We start from the raw sequence: 15,250 nt of genomic DNA, 5'->3' as shown, positions 1-15,250 counted from the left end.
GCAATTCAGCTACAACTGGCAGGTGGATATAGCTAGACGCAGAACGCCTTAGAAAATAACTTCTCAGCACATGTATATTTAAGCACTCTTTTTCTGTTAGAGGTCAGGGTAATGTTGCAGTAATGTAAGGAATTTGTTTGCCCTCCGGAAGATTGGCACGGGGGCTCGTATTGGCTCATCTCCCAGTGTCTTAGTGTAAGCTGAGCCAAGATTCAGTCTCGCTTGTACTGTTGTCATTGTTCCTTCCTCACTATACTGTCACAGTCTTTAGGGAGCGGAAAAGGCTGAATTAACTTTTCTCAATCACTTGGAACACAGTTCTCCTTATGCTGACCTGCCAAAAAGCACTTCCTCAATATGTGGCCCATTTTCTCCAACCCGGTTCCCAGCTCCCCATCCTAAACGAACTGTCACAAGCTTCCGTTCCTACACACTATTAATAACCTTTTCAGCAGGGAGCTTTGGGAAAACAGTGGGACCAAAGATGTAAAATATTCTCCCAAAGCATTTCAGACTAAGCAGAATAAGCACGAAGGTCACTTCATTGCTTGTTGATTGATGTATTTTGCATAGACTTGTGTCCAGCGGATCACCTGCTTGCTGAGTACGCCCTCTGGTGGGCAGCGATCGCGGGCCGTCGCCTGCCGCGTTGAAAGCAACCACGCTGATCATGTAGGTGGTGTAGCCAGTCAAGTTCTTCAACTTCACGCTCAGCTCCGGCAGAAAGAGAGTGCGGAGTCTCTCAGTCTGATTCTGCAGCTGAAACTCCCAATAATAAATCTAGAAAGACACAAATCACATAAATGAATAATTTCAGAAGATGTAAACTTGATGGGCTATCAAGCTTAATATTTTAGAGCAGCAGTCCTCAAACTTTTCAGACCAAGCCTAACCGTGTCTGATTAAATCAGTCTATCAGACTAAGTAGCCTACCACTTAGTCACCGAGTCATTATTCAATTCTAATAGAATATAATAGAAGAATGAGGTTTTCTTGGCCTGTACACACCGAGAACAATAACTTTGTTATGGCATCTGTCGCTTTGACACAATCAGTACCTGTATGACTGAAAAGCTCTGAATTCAGAAGACAGAAAGACTAACAAAAACATATTATCAGTATCAGTGTAATTTACATAAAAGGTTAATTCAGATAATTTAAATAGAATATGATACTGATCCACGTCCATAGATGGCAGTGCAGTGTTTAACTCAATGCTAGCTAGCCTAGAACAACTCAATGCACCTTTAAAAACTATTTTGGGGAATAACTAGTTATGTAACAGAATTACGTAATTTAATTACAAAATAAGGTTACACTTTACTTTAAGGTGTCCTTGTTACAGTGTAATTATACATTTAAGTAATGAGTATTATTAATTAACTACGTACTTACTATATGGTTAGGGTTTGCTTTAGAGTTACTTGCATGCAATTATGCATAATTTATTGTTATTATAATAGTAAGTACATGTAAGATGTGTAACAAGGACACCTTAAAATAAAATGCTTCTCAAAATAAATGCAACTGTAATCTGTTACAGTTACTGAGAAAAATGAGTAGGCCTAATTAAATCACAGTTATGAAGGGGGTACAGATATGATTGATTTCTTTCTCAAATTGCATCGACTGCTCTAAAATATGAGATACCAATGTTTCAGGAGTTTAGGACAAAGAATAGGACATGCTTTTTTGATAACTGTTTTATTTCGTATTTGGATTTATGTATATGCTTTATTTTTTTAGTAGCTGTTATTTTGGCATTGTTAGATGCCAGAGTTTTCTGTCATAGCTATGCAAAGATTTGATTTCAAAAACAGTATAACTATTAAACTTGTTCTTATGATTTTAAATCTGTATACCTCAGAATGTTCTCAAAGAGGTGCTGAAGTCTGATTTTGTGATGGCTGTGCTTTAATAATTAAATTATTAGAATCTTAATTCAAGTGAAAATGCAAATGCAAGTTTGACAGTAATCTGTGTTGAGTACTACTTTAGAGTTAACCCTGCCTGCTTTAAATGTCTCAAAATGATTAACAGGTGAAAACATTTGTTAGAAATTTAGAAAAGTAATCAAAAAGTAATCAAATGTAATCAGTTACATTGCTTTAATAAAGTAATTGAAATAGTTACACTACTTATTACATTTTAAATAGGGTAACTTGTAATCTGTATTCTATTACATATCCAAAATAACCTTCCCAACACTGTCTAAAATGCATATATTATTCTTCTGTACCAAAACATGTGTTCTTTAAGCTGTAAATTTGCCTAAATCTTTCTTGTAAGCAGTTGTACTTCTTTTTATGAACTTCAAATTGTGTGTTTAAGGCATAATTCCTGTGAATGTATTTATGTAAACAGTCCTTACATGTAACATGAACGTTAAAGGGTTTACTGGCTTTACATGGTCATGACAGTAATTGGATATTACAGTAGTCACACTAGTCTGGTATCAAACAGTTTGCAGCGTATAATTTATGCACCACTAGTGGTTCTAAACCGAATTGCCAAAACAACTTAAAAGGTAAAGATGGTCAAGATATACTTTGAATATAAAGCTTTGTCTGAAAGTTTAAACCGTTTGAAGATTGGTTTGATGTTTGAACGTTATATAAGCCTTTTTTAGTGAATACTTGGGCAGCCTGAAGAAAGGTTTAAAGCTTGAAGGTTACATAAGACTTCAGCTTTTGGCAGCCTGAAGAGACATTTGAATGGTGGTTACTAGGGTGGACCGGGTGGTTGCTAGGTCAGTTATTTTGAAAGAAACCACAATATCCCTAAGATTACACAATGACAGTATATTAGCTTTGTCAGGCTGTCACAAACTCACTTCATTGGTTTAGTCAATATTGCGATGTTGACCAGCTCAGGTAAACAATAACCATAACATTATAAACAATACTGTAGTTGTTACGGTATTTGTTGGTTTATTCAAAGTCATGGATATTTTAGAATTATTTTCTGAGGTAACTGACAGCGTTTCCAGAGTTTTTCCACCATAAGGGGTATTCAAAGCAGGGCTGTTTTTAGACTTTCATAAAAAAAACATGCCTGTTTTTTTTATTTCATCTTCACCTGCTGTGTAAATGTCACAGCACGGCCAGGCTCTCCCCCCAGTCATTTACCACGATCCGATTCACCTGTCTACTGATCACCCGCACCTGCACCTCATCACCGCCGTCATCTAGAGCTGCATAAGAACGCACACCACAGTCACTGCAGTTGTCCGATCTCGTTTATTCAACGTGGACTCTCCGATCGACTACCTCACCTGTTGAGTATTACCTCTGAAAATCCCTACCTGTTTATACTTACCTTCTGCTCTCCTCCTCGTTGTTTTCCCCGTCCTCAGATCCTCCTGCGCTGTGGTCACTCCGCCACTTCCCCAGAGCTCCTCATCGTCTTCGCTCCTCACTCCTGCGGACAACAAGGTTACAGTCAATCTCACGTCTGTGTCTGCACTGAACTCTCAAGACAAGAACTCACCTCGTATCATGAACTCCTCAGTTCCACTGCACGATTCCTGTAAATAATCGTGGGGAAGTCGTGGCCTAATGGTTAGAGAGTTGGACTCGTGATCCAAAGGTTGCGGGTTCGAGTCTCCGGCCGGCAGGAATTGTAGGTGGGGGGAGTGAATGTCCAGCGCTCTCTCCACCCCCACGACTGAGGTGCCCTTGAGCAAGGCACCGAACCCCCAACTGCCGCAGCATAAAATGGCTGCCCACTGCTCCGGGTGTGTGTTCACGGTGTGTGTGTGTTCACTGCTGTGTATGTGCACGTTGGATGGGTTAAATGCAGAGCACGAATTCCGAGTATGGGTCACCATACTTGGCTGAATGTCACTTCACTCACTCACTTAAAGTCACTGTGTTATCACTTACCTTGGCGTCCGACTATTGATCCATAACAGAAGATCGGACCAACACCGTTACAGGATGAGTGCCCCCGATCCCTTCCAAGAAATGGTCGACGCCCTCAAGAGGCTCCTTTCCCATCCCTCAGTAACATCATCTCCGCCTGTCATCACAAAACCAGTTCTCATTATTCGCCAGTCCCATGGCCCGACCAGTGCCCTACTCAGGTGACCCGGAGGAGTACAATGGCTTTTTACTAAAATGTTCACTCACCATCGATCTCTCACGGGTCCGGCTCTTAAATGGGCCGAGACTATTTTGAGTCAAGCTGGTCCCGCTACCCAGTCATTTGCACAATTTCTAGCACACTTCCGCGAGGTCTTCAGTAATTCTCCGGGAGACTCTTCGGTGGGAGAACAACTTTATCAGCTGCGGCAGGGCACGATGACCATCCAGCAATACTCGCTGAAATTCCGCACCCTCGCGGCCGTGAGCGGCTGGAAAGAACCATCTTTAATAACAGCTTTCCGCCAAGGGCTGAACCCTCAGCTGTGACTACACCTGGCTGCATATGATGACACTTTTGGCTTAGAGAAATTCATTCAACTGGTGATAAGATGTTCTAACCGGATGCAAACATGCCTGTCAGATCCAGCAACTTGGTGAGTGGTATTTGACCCCGCATACCTAAGATGAAACCCCTCACTACTTGTGCTTAACTGACTGCTGGTACTACAACTCTAACAGTTACCGTCCTCCTCGACTCCGGCTCAGCGGGGAACTTCTTCGCCGGAAGTCTTCGCCAACAGCTCCAACTCCCGACCATCGCTACCGAAACCACCTACCAAGTTCAGACAATAACAGGTAAACCCCTCTCCGGACGTCTGGTTAAACACTGTGTTGGACCCCTTCAGCTGCGTATTGGGCTACTCCATCAAGAATCCATCCATTTACTGGTTCTGGAGGGTTCAACTGTGGATGTTATCTTGGGTCTACCCTGGCTGGTGCAACATGATCCGGTACTCTCATGGAGGTCAGGAGACGTCCTTAAGTGTGGCAACAGCTGCTTCCCACAATGCTTACCACATCTACCACGACCATCTCCGAGGGTGTCCGTTCCATTACCTCTCCAAGCTACTTCCATTGAGAGCCCAGTCGAAAAGCAATCCATAGATATTCCCTCCGACTACGCCCACTTCAGCGACGTCTTCTGTCCCAAAAGGGCCTCCCAACTGCCTCCACATCGGCCATGGGACTGCGCGATCGATCTCACACTGGGTGAGCCAGTACCGCGTGGTAAGATCTACCCGCTATCCTTACCCGAACAGAAGGCCATGGAGGAGTACATTAAGGAGGCTCTGGAACAAGGATATATCGTACCATCTACCTCCCCTGCTGCTTCCAGTTTCTTCTTCGTGGCCAAGAAGGACGGAAGCTTGCGACCCTGTATTGATTACCGGAAACTCAATGAAATCACTGTGAAATTTAGATACCCCCTTCCTCTTGTCCCAGCTGCTTTGGAACAACTCCGCGGTGCCACCATATTCACCAAGTTGGATCTCCGCAGCGTGTATAATCTCATCCGTATCCGGGAAGGGGATGAATGGAAGACCGCGTTTGTGACACCCACTGGCCACTATGAGTATCGGGTCATGCCCTATGGGCTTGTTAACGCCCCCTCAGTCTTCCAGGGATTCATGCATGAGGTGCTCCGGGAGTTCCTGCATCGGTTTGTAATAGTATATATCGACGATATATTGATTTACTCCCGGAGCCTGGCAGAACATCGCCAACACGTTGCGGAGGTCCTCCAACAACTCAGGAAATACCAGTTATATCTCAAGGCTGAGAAATGCCTTTTCCATCAACCCACAGTTCACTTCCTCGGCTACATCATCCATAGTGGTGGCATTCGCATGGACAAGAGGAAGGTGGAAGCCATAACCTCCTGGCCAATCCCAAACACCTTCAAGGAACTCCAGCGCTTCCTTGGATTTTCCAATTTCTACCGCCGTTTCATTGCCAACTACAGCACTATTACCAGCCCACTCACCGACCTACTCAAAGGGGGAACCAAGTCTCTGTCCTGGAACACCAGTGCTACGAACGCCTTCAGTAAGCTTAAGGAAGCATTCACCACCGCACCTCTCCTTGTGCACCCCAACCCTGAATTACCCTTCATAGTCGAGGTGGATGCCTCAACCACAGGAGTAGGTGCGGTCTTGTCTCAGCAGCAGGGGACGCCTCCCAATCTCCATCCATGCGCCTTCTTTTCCCGGAAACTCAGCCCGGCGGAGAGGAATTATGATATTGGGAATAGAGAGTTGCTAGCCATCAAACTCGCCCTAGAGGAATGGAGGCACTGGTTGGAAGGAGCAACTCACCCTTTTTTGGTCCTTACCAATCATAAGAACCTCCAATATCTCCGTGAAGCAAAACAACTTAACCCTCGTCAGGCCAGATGGGCATTATTCTTTACCCGCTTCCAGTTTAAGATCTCGTATCGCCCCGGGCCCAGAAACGTTAAAGCAGACGCTCTATAATGCATCCATGCCTCCGTGGAGAATCAAGAGGAACCCGAAGGGATCTCACCTGCTAAGATTATTACAAGCCCCATTCAATGGTCCGCTCCACCAGTAGCCTCCGACACTCCACCCGCCAATCCGCCGGGATGCTCACCAGATCGCCAATACGTAACCCGAACCCAACGTACGCCACTCATCCACTCCACGCACACTTCTCTTGGTACTGGCCACCCAGGGGCCAATGCCACTCTCTCGCTGCTACGAGACCGCTTCTGGTGGCCCAATATGGCCAGGGACGTGAGAAGGTTTGTTCAGGGCTGCCTGGACTGTGCCATATCCAAGAGTCCCCGTCACCTTCCCGCTGGTAAACTCTTCCCACTACCCATACCAAACTGTCCCTGGTCACACCTAGGAGTGGATTTTGTCACGGACCTACCTCCCTCTGATGGAAACACTTGCATCCTGGTAATAGTAGATCGTTTCTCCACTCGCAAAATTTCCCACAGCCCTTCAAACTGCAGAGCTCCTTTTCAATCACGTTTTCAGATATTATGGACTCCCAGAGGACATCGTATCCGACAGAGGACCTCAATTCATCTCCCATGTCTGGAAGGCCTTCTTTAAACTCCTAGGTGTGACCGTGAGTTTAACCTCTGGCTACCATCCACAGTCCAATGGGCAGACCGAACGTAAGATCCAGGAGATTGGGCGCTTCCTGAGAACCTTCTGCCATGGCCGCCAGAACTCTTGGAACCAGTACCTAGGCTGGGGCGAGTACGCCCAAAACTCCTTACGTCAAGGTTCCACTGAACTCACGCCCTTCCAGTGCGTACTCGGCTTCCAGCCACCACTATTCCCGTGGTCTGGAGAACCATCCGACGTCCCCGCAGTGGATCACTGGTTCCGAGAAAGCGAGGGAGTCTGGGACGCAGCACATCATCAGCTGCAGCAGGCAGTGCGCAGATAAAGGATAACAGCAGATGTTCGACGCTCTGCCGCTCCCACTTACCATCCAGGACAGAAGGTATGGCTATCTAGCCGGGACATCAGACTGTGCCTGCCTAGCCGGAAACTAAGTCCCAAATTCATTGGCCCCTTCACTATTCTGGAACAGATCAACCCGGTCACTTATAAACTCCAATTACCTTCACAATACAAGATTCACCCCACCTTTCATGTCTCACTGCTAAAACCCTTTTCTCCTTCTGTTTCCCCAGAGCCTGGTCCGGTTGAGGAACCCCCTCTCCCTCTCATAGTGGATGAGGGTGCCATCTATAGGGTGCAGGAGATCTTGGATTCCCGGTGCCGTGGTGGTCGCTTAGAGTATTTCGTCGATTGGGAAGGCTACGGTCTATGGCTACATTGAGGATCCCGCCACTTAGACAGCCATCGGAAAAGACCACTGGAACCAGCTGAGCCCTTACAATCTGACTTGCTGCAGTTTGGAATTGAACTGCTGGTTTGTTTGGCCAGAGGAGAATTGGCCCCCCGACTGAGCCTGGTTTCTCCCAAGGTTTTTTCTCCATTCTGTCACCGATGGAGTTTTGGTTTCTTGCCGCTGTCACCTCTGGCTTGCTTAGTTGGGGATGCTTCATTTCCAGCGATATCGTCGACCTGATTGCAAAGACACTATTTAAACTTATTGACACATTATTTTCCTTTTTTGATATTGTGCAGTGCTTTGACACAATTTGCATTGTAAAAAGCGCTATATAAATAAAGGTGACGACTTGACTTACGGTCCCGAAGAACGCTCATGGGTCTCTAGGGAGGACGTTCTAGACCCGGCACTCTTGGAGGAGTTCCATGCTACCCACCCTGATCGTCCTGCTCCACGTAGCCGGGGCAGACCACCACGACACCGGGGTCGTCCCTCAGGAGCGGGCCGTGGAGAGGGGGGTAATGTCACAGGATGGCCAGGCTCTCCCCCCAGTCATTTACCACGATCCGATTCACCTGTCTACTGATCACTCGCACCTGCACCTCATCACCGCCGTCAGCTAGAGCTGCATAAGAACACACACCACAGTCACTACAGTTGTCCGATCTCGTTTATTCAACGTGGACTCTCCGATCGACTACCTCACCTGTTGAGTATTACCTCTGAAAATCCTTACCTGTTTATACTTACCTTCTGCTCTCCTCCTCGTTGTTTTCCCCGTCCTCAGATCCTCCTGCACTGTGGTCACTCCGCCACTTCCCCAGAGCTCATCGTCTCCGCTCCTCACTCCTGCGGACAACAAGGTTACAGTCAATCTCACGTCTGTGTCTGCACTGAACTCTCAAGACAAGAACTCACCACGTATCATCAAGTCCTCAGTTCCACTGCACGATTCCTGTAAATAAAGTCACTGTGTTATCACTTACCTTGGCGTCCGACTATTGATCCATAACAGTAGAATTCACCTCTTCTTGTTTTCTGTCTTATAAAATATCCCATATTACTATTTCGGATGTGAAAAACTGCTGCAAACGATTCAATGATGAGTGAGTGAACTGTTCTAATAAATCAAACTGAGGGATCATTTTCATAACACCGTTTTCAGCAAAAAATCTAAAATCATGTTACACGTTTTGGCCGTTCATTTACACAACAAAGGAACGGCCATTCATTTTAAGTGAAAACTTGCAAAATGTGCAAGGTTTCGAAAACTGACATCTCTGTGTAAACTACAAAAATGCGAATTTGCAAAAACAGTGATGCAATTTGCATGTATATTACATTCTCAGTCTATAGGTATATGTGCAGGTGTGTAGTGTTGCTTTACAAAGTGACATCGCCATCTACTGGCCTGGCATGCAAAATACAGCGCCTTTAGTAATTTTTGTAAATCCGGGTAAACAGGGATTGTTTGGACAATGTTGTCATTCTTATGTGAAACTTTTCACAAAGGAAAGAAAAAGCTTTTTTTAAACATACCTTTAGTTGTGAACAGCTTCAGACATTTTTACAAACTCATGTGAGCAATTAGATTAAAAAAAGTGATTCTTTCGTCAATCTGATTGTAAACAACTAATAGAAAACACACTTGATTGCTGAAATATTATCAGAAAAAAAAAAGATTCTCAGGTTGACATATTGGCAGCAGACAAGGATTTATGTTTCACTGGGGCACAGCCATATTTTAAGGTCTAGCTGAAGCACATTGAAATGTTGTACCTTATAGCCTTGAATATCCCCATTCTGGGCCTCCACGGGAGGAGGGTCCCATGTGACATCAAGCTGAGTAGCTGTTGAGGACTGGATAGCAACATTCTGAGGTGCAGCAGTGGGCACTGATGAGAACAGAGAGAGCGAGAGAGAGAGAGACGATGAATCCTAGACAGTTTGAAGTTATTTATTAGACTTTATACTGACTGACAGCACTACTGCACGTTTTATTAGACTGTGAAATCAACAATATTGACTTAGAGCATCAAGGAGGAATATTTGTACCCTTACCCGCCTCTCCCACGAACACTTCCTGTGGCGAGCTGGTGGGCCCCTCCCCTACAGCGTTATACACGCTCAGTCGGATCTCATAGCGCTTGTGTTTATTCAGATCTGAACAATGGAGAAAATGTGCACACATACACACTCTATTCAATATAGCATGATAAAACCTTAAGTGGTGCTAAAACATAATGATCCCGTTCCAATGAAGTGAGATGTTGAGAGGAAAAGTCAATGACAGTGTGGAGAGAAATGGGCACAGTCAGACAAGACCAGACGTGAGAAGAGAGACAAATGAGACTGGGCTTTCGTGTGAGCAAATAAGCGAGGTGTGAGAAAGAAACGTTACTAGAGTTCAGAGATTTGAGTTTGGCAGGAGGGAATGGATGAATAGAAAGCAGTGTTGGGGAGTGACAAACTAAAAAATTAGCGATAGCTGCTAACTTAATGCCCTTCAGTAATGTGACATTTGCTCAGCTGTTTTAAAATGTAATTTTCCCACTAACAAGCTAATGTTAAAGGGTTACTCCACCCCAAAATAAAAATATTTTCATTAATCACAATCCCCATGTCGTTCCAAACCCGTAAAAGCGTCTCGGGTTACGTATGTAACCCTGGTTCCCTGAAGGGAACGAGACGCTGCGTCGAAAGCGCTAGGGGAACGTCCTCAGCGTGACCGCGCTCTGAATCAGAGTGTAATCTGTACAATGGATGGGCGAGACGTCATAGGCGGGTTACGTCACTGACCGGAAAGCATAAAAGCACGTGCGGTGGAGCCGGCGATTGCTTCAAGGAATGAAGCAACCGCTCGCAGGGATACAGGAAGTATGGCCTCGAGACGCAGCGTCTCGTTCCCTTCAGGGAACCAGGGTTACATACGTTACCCGAGACATTCCCTTCCAGCAACTCGAGCTGCGTCGAAAGCGCTAGTGGAACGAGATGCCCACGCCACCAGACTTCCAAGTACCTGCCCTGTGTGTATCACTAGGAGCACAGCGAGGGCGAAAGAACAGAAGAGCCCGGAGTGGCCCTAAGATCAAGGTCATAGAACCGAACAAAGGTGAGGGGCGTGGACCAACCCGCAGCATTGCAGATATCCTGCATCGAAACCCCTGCCAGAAAGGCCTTGGAGGCTGCCATACTCCTGGTGGAATGGGTTTTAACTGCCATAGGCGAGGGAAGACCAGAGGATTCATAAGCAGTTTAGAAATAGTATCCACAATCCACCGACTAAGGGTCTGCTTAGAAGCAGGCAGACCCCGCTTGGCACATACAATTAAGCTTCTGGTCGGGCTCTCCAAAGGGAGGAGGACTGAAGGCCTGAAGGCCACCGACAGGCCGTGGTATAGAAGAGGGGACCTAGGAAATAACCCGCTCGAGGGTAGAAAACGCTTTGGCCAGACCAGGGGCAAAGACGAGAAAAGAAGGGGCCATGAAGGGCCTGCAAATCCCCACTCTCTTAAGAGAAGATATCGCCAAAAGGAAGGAAGTCTCAAAGTGAGAATGCGATAAAAAATCTCTACAATAGGCTCGAATGGAGGTTACAGAGAGCGTCTAAAACCACAGCCAGGTCCCCGTAGGGACACGTCGTACAGGAGGCCTCAGCCTCAGCGCACCGTGGAGGAAACATGTAACCAGGGGGTGTCGACCCACTGTAAGGCCACCGAGAAGGGCGTGGTAGGCCGATAAAGCCGCCACGTAAACCTTCAGGGTGGAGTGAGTTACCCCTGCGGAGAAACGGGCCTGCAGGATCTCCAGTACTGTACCAAATGGGCAGTTAACTGGGTCAAGGTGGCGGTCTCCGCACCAAGAAGTGAAATATTTTCACTTCAGGGCATACAGTTTCCTCGTAGAGGGAGCTCTGGATTGGAGGATGGTTTCAGCAACCTCGGTTGAGAGACCGGAAGCTATGAGCTGCGCCCCCTCAGAGGCCGCAGCCACAGCTTCCACAACTCCGGGTGGAGGTGATAGGATAGTGCCCTCGCCTGTGAGAGGAGATCTCTCCTGACGGGAATCTCCCATGGAGAGCCATCGAGGAGAGAAATCGGGTCCGAGAACCATACTCGGCCCGGCCAGAACAGTGCTACCAAAAGTAGGCTGACCTCGTCCTGGCGCACTCTCGCCAGAACTCCCGGGAGCAGAGCGATCGGGGAAAATGAACAGACGAAGCCTCGGCCAAGTCTGTATCATAGCGTCCAGTCCAAAGGAGCTAGAGGAACTAGAGGGGCAAGTGCTGACTCTTGAGTCACAAAACCAAAACTTTTTCACATCTGCTTCACCACCACGGGTGGAGCATCCATTCCCCGGGCCTCGGCCCCTGCCTTGACAGGATGTCTGCTCCCACATTGAGATACCCAGGGATGAAGATGGCTCTGAGTGAGCGAAGTTTGCCCTGGGACCACACAAGGACCTGGTGTGCCAGCTTGTACAAGGGGCGCGAACGCAGACCTCCCTGGTGGTTGATGTAAGAGACCACCACTGTGCTGTCGATGCGCACCAACACATGGTGATCTCTTAGGTCTGGGAGAAAGTGCTTGAGTGCATGAAACACGGCCAACATTTCCAAACAATTGATATGCCACATTAGATGGCAACCGCTCCACAGACCGCGGGCAGGGTGGCTATATGTGTGCCCACGGTGAGGGATGCGTCCGTCGCTAGCATTACACGGCGACGAGAAGCTTCCAGCACCGGGTCCTGAAACAAGAACCAAGCTTGGCTCCACATGTCTAAGGCACGTAGGCATCGCCGCGTGACCTTGATCATGCGAAGCGGGTTTCCCCTCGGGGAGAACCCCTTGGTCTTGAGCCACCACTGTAGGGGTCTCATGTACAGCAGGCCAAAAGTTATCACGTTGGACGCAGCTGCCATGAGCCCCAGCAGTTTCTGAAACTGCTCGACAGTGAGTGACTGGCCCTCTTTCACTCTCTTGACTGAGGTGAGGATCGACTCGATCCGAGCAGGAGACATACGTGCCTGCATCATGGTCAAATCCCACACCACGCAAAGATAAGTGGTTCTCTATACTGGAGAAAGCACACTTTCTTGGCGTTCAGTCTCAACACCTTCATGTGCGCGAGAACGACATCTCGATGCCGAATTGCCACCTGCTCTGATCGAGCTAGAATCAATCAATCGTTGATGTAAAAGTGCGGGGTAAGAGTGCAAGGCCAACGGGAAGAACCCGATATTGGTAAGCTTTGCCCCCAAAAGCAAACCTCAGGGACTTCCCTTGAGAGGGAAGGATGGAGACGTGAAATATGCGTCCTTAGATCCATCGTGAAAAACCAGTCCTCGGACTTGGCCTGAGACACGACTGATGAGTGTAAGCACCCTGAACTTCAGTCACATGACTGAGCGGTTCAACTGACGCAGATCTACCATCCTTCTTTGGAACAATGGCTGTAGAACCCGGACTCTCTTCCGTGAGGAGGGACCACCTCAATGGCCTCCTTCCTCAAGAGAGTGTCTACTTCCTGTTCCATGATCAGAGCCTCTTGGGGGCCCACGCACGTGGGAATCACCACGTTGAAAGGCGGTGGCGGAGCGCCGAACTGAATACAAAAGGCCTTTCTCTACAGTACGCAGGACCCAATGAGATCCATTTGGCAGTAGTTTCCACGCTGCTTAAATGGTCTACTAAGGGAACCAGTCTCTCGAGACTGGCCTCTGATGCACCCAGAGCTGCTGGCTCGGTGCCCTGAAGCGGAGGACCAGCAGGAGACGGCCGAACCAGGAGCTCAAGAGACCCCCGCAGGGGTGGCGAGCTTCTCAGCTCCACCTGAGAAAGCTCCAGCTCCTTCTCAGCTCCACCTGAGAAAATGGAACACTGGCTGGGTTGGCAGACTGCTCTCCCGAGGGCACTGGGGGGAAACGGACACCCGATCTGCCCCAGAGGGGTCTGCCCTCGTAAGTCCTGGCCATAGCACCAGGACTGCCTCAGCCGAAGCCTCCTATTGAACGACGGTCCTCAGACCCGCGTCATTCCTAGGAAGATCAGGCTGATAGAACCAGACCCTGCAAGGCAGGACCCAAAGAGACACATTGGCAGTAGTTTCCACGCTGCCAGATGGTCTCCTAAGGGAACCAGTCTCTCGAGACTGGCCTCTGGCGTACCTAGAGCTGCTGGCTCAGTGCCCTGAAGCGGAGGACCGGCAGGAGACGGCCGAACCAGGAGCTCTAGAGACCCCCGCAGGGGTGGCGAGCTTCACAGCTCCGCTACACTTCGGGGCGGAAGAAACTGAGAACATTGCTCGCTGGAGCCAGCTGCGCCCTGGAACACTGGCAGGGTTGGCAGACTGATCTCCCGAGGGCACTGGGGGGAGACGGACACGTGATCTGCCCCAGAGGGGTCTGCCCTCGTAAACTCTGGGCCACACCCGTAGGCTTCTTGGCCGAGAACCCCCTTAGACTTAAGAATGGTCCGCAGATCCGGCTTAGCCTTAGAGGTCCCCGACCCAGAGCGTTTACCGCCACGGCCCCACCTCGGTGGTGTGCGAGTAGCCACGCTCTGTTTTGTGCCTCTCTGAAGAGGGGCTGGCACGCGGCAAGGGCTGCTCCCGCCCAGCAGCCCCCTGAGCTAGAGATAGGCGAGCGAGAAACCGCTGAAACGCCGCCGCTTGTCTACAAGCCTCCTGGTACCTGTTGATGACATAATTGACGGAGTCGCCGAACAGGCCAGAAGGCGCAAGCGGAGCGTCCACGAGGAAGACCCTATCTTCTCCATGTCAGATAGGGTCAACCACAAACAGCGTTTCTAGGGAGCTCAGAGATCAGCTTATATTTCAATCAAATTGAGCCCCTATACCTCATCCAGCTCTCTAAGCAGGTACGTCAGCTTGGTGCGCCTGTAACACTCTTTTTTTCTTCTGGTTTTTTTTCCCATTCTTCTCTCTTTTTTTTACTTTTTTTTTTTTTTGGTGTGCAGACATGCACCAGCCTGAACTGCAGCCGCGAGCCTTCAGAGACAACGGCACGCAAGGGAACAGATAGCTCGCGAGCGTCTGTTCCACTCAGGCATCGCTTCTGATATGAATGAGAAATGCACGCGTCGCCTCACCTCCTTTTTTTTGGAGCTGACTGCGCGCTGTTCTCATTCATAATATGCTTGTGCACACACTTTCATAGACGCATCCACCTCCTCGGAGGAAGACAGGTCTTAGGGAAGGGAAGAAGATAGGGGCTCGCCCGTCTTCATTCCAACTAGTGATAGCTTACTTCAGAGAGCAAGCACAAAACAGGCAGTCAGCTCCCTCGAGAGCTAAATCTGCGTGCTCTGCTCTCAAGCAGACCACACACAGACTGCGTGTATCCCCAGCAGTGATATAACGTGTGTAGGGAGGAACACATAGCCCGTAATGCGATCTGCTATCGCCCAAGTGCTTGCACATATTGCTGGAGCCAAATTCAAGTGATTGTGCTAGGACAAACAACAC

The 15,250-nt window shown here is 48.3% G+C and overlaps 1 protein-coding gene across 1 annotated transcript in view; it reads right to left on the bottom strand.

Moving 5' to 3' along the window:
- LOC306845240 (protein sidekick-2-like) overlaps positions 1 to 15,250 on the bottom strand; it is a 112,155-nt gene that overhangs the window by 16,397 nt on the left and 80,508 nt on the right. The window contains exons 34-36 of the mRNA XM_079377927.1: positions 9,825 to 9,926; positions 9,543 to 9,658; positions 594 to 780 (exon numbers count right to left, since the gene is read on the bottom strand). Of these exons, the coding sequence (XP_079234053.1) occupies positions 594 to 780; positions 9,543 to 9,658; positions 9,825 to 9,926 (405 nt within the window). The remainder of the gene's footprint in view (positions 1 to 593; positions 781 to 9,542; positions 9,659 to 9,824; positions 9,927 to 15,250) is intronic.

The sequence above is a fragment of the Barbus barbus genome (assembly GCF_936440315.1).
Source record: "Barbus barbus genome assembly, chromosome: 3".
NCBI lineage: Eukaryota > Metazoa > Chordata > Actinopteri > Cypriniformes > Cyprinidae > Barbus > Barbus barbus.
Note: the sequence above shows the minus strand (reverse complement) of the source record. Positions and strands in the feature narration are given on the sequence as shown.